General features: G+C 45.5%; 1 protein-coding gene across 1 annotated transcript in view; it reads left to right on the top strand.

The window, feature by feature from the left end:
* Positions 1–1,637: 1,637 nt before the first annotated feature.
* Positions 1,638–3,800, top strand: part of INIP (INTS3 and NABP interacting protein) — a 38,870-nt gene continuing 36,707 nt past the window's right edge. Inside the window, exons 1-2 of the mRNA XM_011941846.1 lie at positions 1,638–1,887; positions 3,327–3,407. Of these exons, the coding sequence (XP_011797236.1) occupies positions 3,383–3,407 (25 nt within the window). The 5' untranslated portion in view covers positions 1,638–1,887; positions 3,327–3,382. The remainder of the gene's footprint in view (positions 1,888–3,326; positions 3,408–3,800) is intronic.

Below are 3,800 nucleotides of genomic sequence, written 5' to 3'. Positions count from 1 at the left end.
ACTATTAACCATTGCGTTAGAAGTTAACACAGTGAGGCAGAAGTTCCAAAAACTCTACGAGAAGACAGAAGGGTTTCAAGGGCTATGACCTACCAAGTAAAAGGCAAAATAATCGGAAGCAAGATAAATTTATCTTTCTCCTGATAATGTTCTTTCAACTCTCAGAGGCTGAATTTGCTAGGAAGTTATAAAATGTTGTTTAGGGTTAGAACTCTTTTTTTCTCTCACCTCCTTAAATAAGGAGGTGAAATTTAGACTGGAACTTTCTGTACCCTAGTTTCTATATTGCCTAGCTGGGCCACAAAACAAAAAAAATTCTAAGGTTCTATCAGCCATTTAGATCTCAGTCATCTTTTTAGTCATACTAGAACTCACAAAGTCCTCTTAACTGAAAGGGCTCCTGGCCTACCATCAAAATGCTCATGTGTTAGGCTTTATATCTGGATTAAAGTAAAGTCAGCAAGAACTGGTCTCAGAGGAATTCTTTCTTCCAGAACACAGGCAATGTGTGAGATTTAAGAACTCAGGCCTTAGCATCTGGCAGATCTTTTAATTTGAATCTTAGCTCACTATTTGACATAGAACAAGAAACACGAGTCTCAAATGTAAATCAGGAAACAACAGGACCAGAGGTGATGCACAGGAGGCACCTCGCATTGTAGAAGGCACTCAATAGCTGCTTGGTATAGAGTAAATACATGCTTGGTTTTGAGTAAATAAATACTTGGTATTGAAACGATTATTTCAGTCATTGATCTGTGCACAAGAAAACTGTGTATCATAAACATTTTACTCTTGAGCAAACATCGATTATTAAAAACATATGTTCAAATTCATTATCCATTCTATTTAATTAAATGCTTGTGGTGCCTGGGGAGCTTACATTTGTGATTTAAGTCTGTGTGTTTTTCAAATGTATCTTTCGGAAGAGATTAAGACACTGCAATTTTAAGCAGGGCAGTGTGGCTCACGCCTGTAATCCCAGCACTTTGGGAGGCTGAGGTGAGCAGATCCCTTGATGCCAGGAGTTCAAGACCAGCCTGGGCAACAAAGCGAGACACTACCTCTATAAAAAACATTTTTTTAATTAAAAAAAAGTGCAATTTGAACACATGTCAATATAAGATTACCTTCTGATTCAAATGTGTAGATATATCTATTGTGCTGGAATCAGGTGGGCAGCAGGTGATCTCACTCCTGGCATCTTGGTGTTCTGCGATGTGGCACGTCCACTTCTTAAATGCAGATTATTGCACTGTAATAAAAATCCTCCATGTTCAGTGCTTTCATTGTGTATAATTGTGTAAACTGTAGACAAAAAATATTCCTAAATTTGTGTGTGTGTGTATGTGTGTGTGCGGATGTGCAATCCCAGATGGTTGTTAAAGCTCGAAAGCGAGCTTAGCCTCCAGACTCGCCTCTCCTCCGAGGCCAGCCGAAGTGGACTCGCACCGTCGCAAGACCGGACAGGCCGTGGCAATGAAGAAAAAGCCAGTCTTGGTGCTAGGGACCCAGTTGTTCTCCGTCCCGCCCCTGCCTGACAGCCCCGCCCCGCCCCGACCCGGGCCACGCTCCACCCTGGTCCCGCCCCCAACAGTACTGCTTGCATCTCCCGTGAGCCTCTTCGACTGTCACTCTTTGGAAAAAAAGTGACGTCTGCACTGAGGTGTCCGCTAAAGTGCGAATCGCGACGGGTGGTGGCCGTTGGGTCCCGGCGGGAGGCGGGGTTTCCGCTCCCTGGGGCGCACGTCAGTCAGTAGGCGGAAGCTCAGCGGGGGCGGGAAGGTTGTAGTGCGGTGAGTTGAGCCTTTTTTTGCTTAAGTGGTCGCGCCCCCTTTAAGAGCTGCGATTGGAAAGCGAGGCGGTCCCGGTGTCCTCGGGTCCCAGGTAAGTACGACAGTCTGGCGGCACCGGGGAATAGAAAAGTGTGGCTCCGGTCCTAACCTGCCGCCGCCGTCTTTGTTGCTACAGGCAGCGACCTCCCCTCCGACCTTGCCACCCAACATTTCTCGCTCCTACTTGCTTCCTTCGTCTGGTTCACAGCGCTGGCCCAGTCGACTCTGCACGCCCGCAGGCAGGGACCTTTCTGGCACGCCAGTCTAGCCCTGTCACAAGATGGCCCTGTTGTCCTCCAGTCCTAACCCGGCATTGTCAGCTGCTGGAGACACCTAACGATTCGTTTATTAAAAACCGGTGCCTGCTTTCTATTTCTTATGTCTTTCCCGGCTCCCTAGACTAAGGCGTCACTCTTTGCTCCCAATGAAATCAATTATTTGCCTCCGGCACTGTGCCCACCTTTTAAAGAGCGCGTTTGTTAAGCTTTTTTTATATATATATATAATTAATAGTATAAAGGCCGGGCGCGGTGGCTCAAGCCTGTAATCCCAGCACTTTGGGAGGCCTAGGCGGGTGGATCCCGAGGTCAGGAGATCGAGACCATCCTGGCTAACACGGTGAAACCCCGTCTCTACTAAAAAATACAAAAACAAGAACTAGCCGGGCGAGGTGGCGGGCGCCTGTAGTCCCAGCTACTCGGGAGGCTGAGGCAGGAGAATGGCATGAACCCGGGAGGTGGAGCTTGCAGTGAGCTGGGATCTGGCCACTGCGCTCCAGCTTGGGCGACAGAGCGAGACTCCGTCTCAAAAAAAAAAAAAAAAATTAGTAGTATATGGTTGCTTGAATAAGACTTTATTTTCCCATTGGATTATATGTTCCTTGAGAGTAGGAGTAGGATCTTGCTCATCTTGGATCTCCCCAGGATTTGGCACGAAAGCACGAAGTTTGGAAACCAGCAGCCCAAATAATTCTTACTAGCTTTATGACCCTGGGTACGGTCTCCTCATCTATAAGATGTTGATAAATAAATAAAGGAACCAAGTTCGAGCATCTTACACAGTGTATGGTGCAGAGCAGGTACACTACTCCTTTTCCTTTTTTAGCTTTCAGTGTACACAGTACTTGCTGGGTATGTGTTTTAGACGAATGCAGAGACACCATAGGTGATTTTTTTCCTAACACCGTGATTGTATTGACTCTATCAATTGGTTGATATATTTGGTAAATACAACCTAATGATGTTTATTAAAGACAGTAATGCTAAATGGTATGAACATCTGCAAGAATAAACAATGCCGTATTTAATTAAATGCTTTGAGACACTAGCACAGTTTACATGTGGGATTTCAGTCCGTGTACATTTCACATGTATCTTTGTGAAGAGGTTAAGAAACAGCAAACATTTCATTGTAAGGAGGGAGGCTAACTGTTCCTTTTAGTCTGTGATTCAAATATGGTGCATTGTATATGTGTGTACACATATTTTACAGGTGATTGTGAAGTGCTGACCAATTGCTGCTGGACATAATTGAAACAAAATAGGAAAATGGCAGCAAACTCTTCAGGACAAGGTAATGACAGCGGGAATTTCTTTACTAGGAACATTTTCCTCGTATAGTAAATGTATTTGAATAATTTGAATAAGAGAAAATTTAGCATAGGGCAGTTACTGTAGCCAGAATTTAAAAAATGAATAGCAGGCCAGGAGCGGTGGCTCACTCCTGTAAGCCCAGTACTTTGGGAGGCTGAGGCGGGTGGATTGCTTGAGGTCAGGGGTTCGAGATCAGCCTGGCCAACATGGTGAAACCCTGCCTCGACTAAAATACAAAAATTAGTTGGGTGTGGTGGCAGGCACCTGTAATCCCAGCTACTAGGGAGGAGAATTTCTTGAACCCAGGAGGTGGAGCTTGCAGTGAGCCGAGATCGCGCCACTGCACTCCAGACTGGGCGACAGAGTGAGACTC

This window comes from Colobus angolensis, unplaced genomic scaffold, assembly GCF_000951035.1.
Source record: "Colobus angolensis palliatus isolate OR3802 unplaced genomic scaffold, Cang.pa_1.0 Scaffold103, whole genome shotgun sequence".
Taxonomy (NCBI): Eukaryota; Metazoa; Chordata; class Mammalia; order Primates; family Cercopithecidae; genus Colobus; species Colobus angolensis.
The sequence above is the reverse complement of the archived record's forward strand: the minus strand, read 5'-3'. Positions and strand labels throughout refer to the sequence as shown.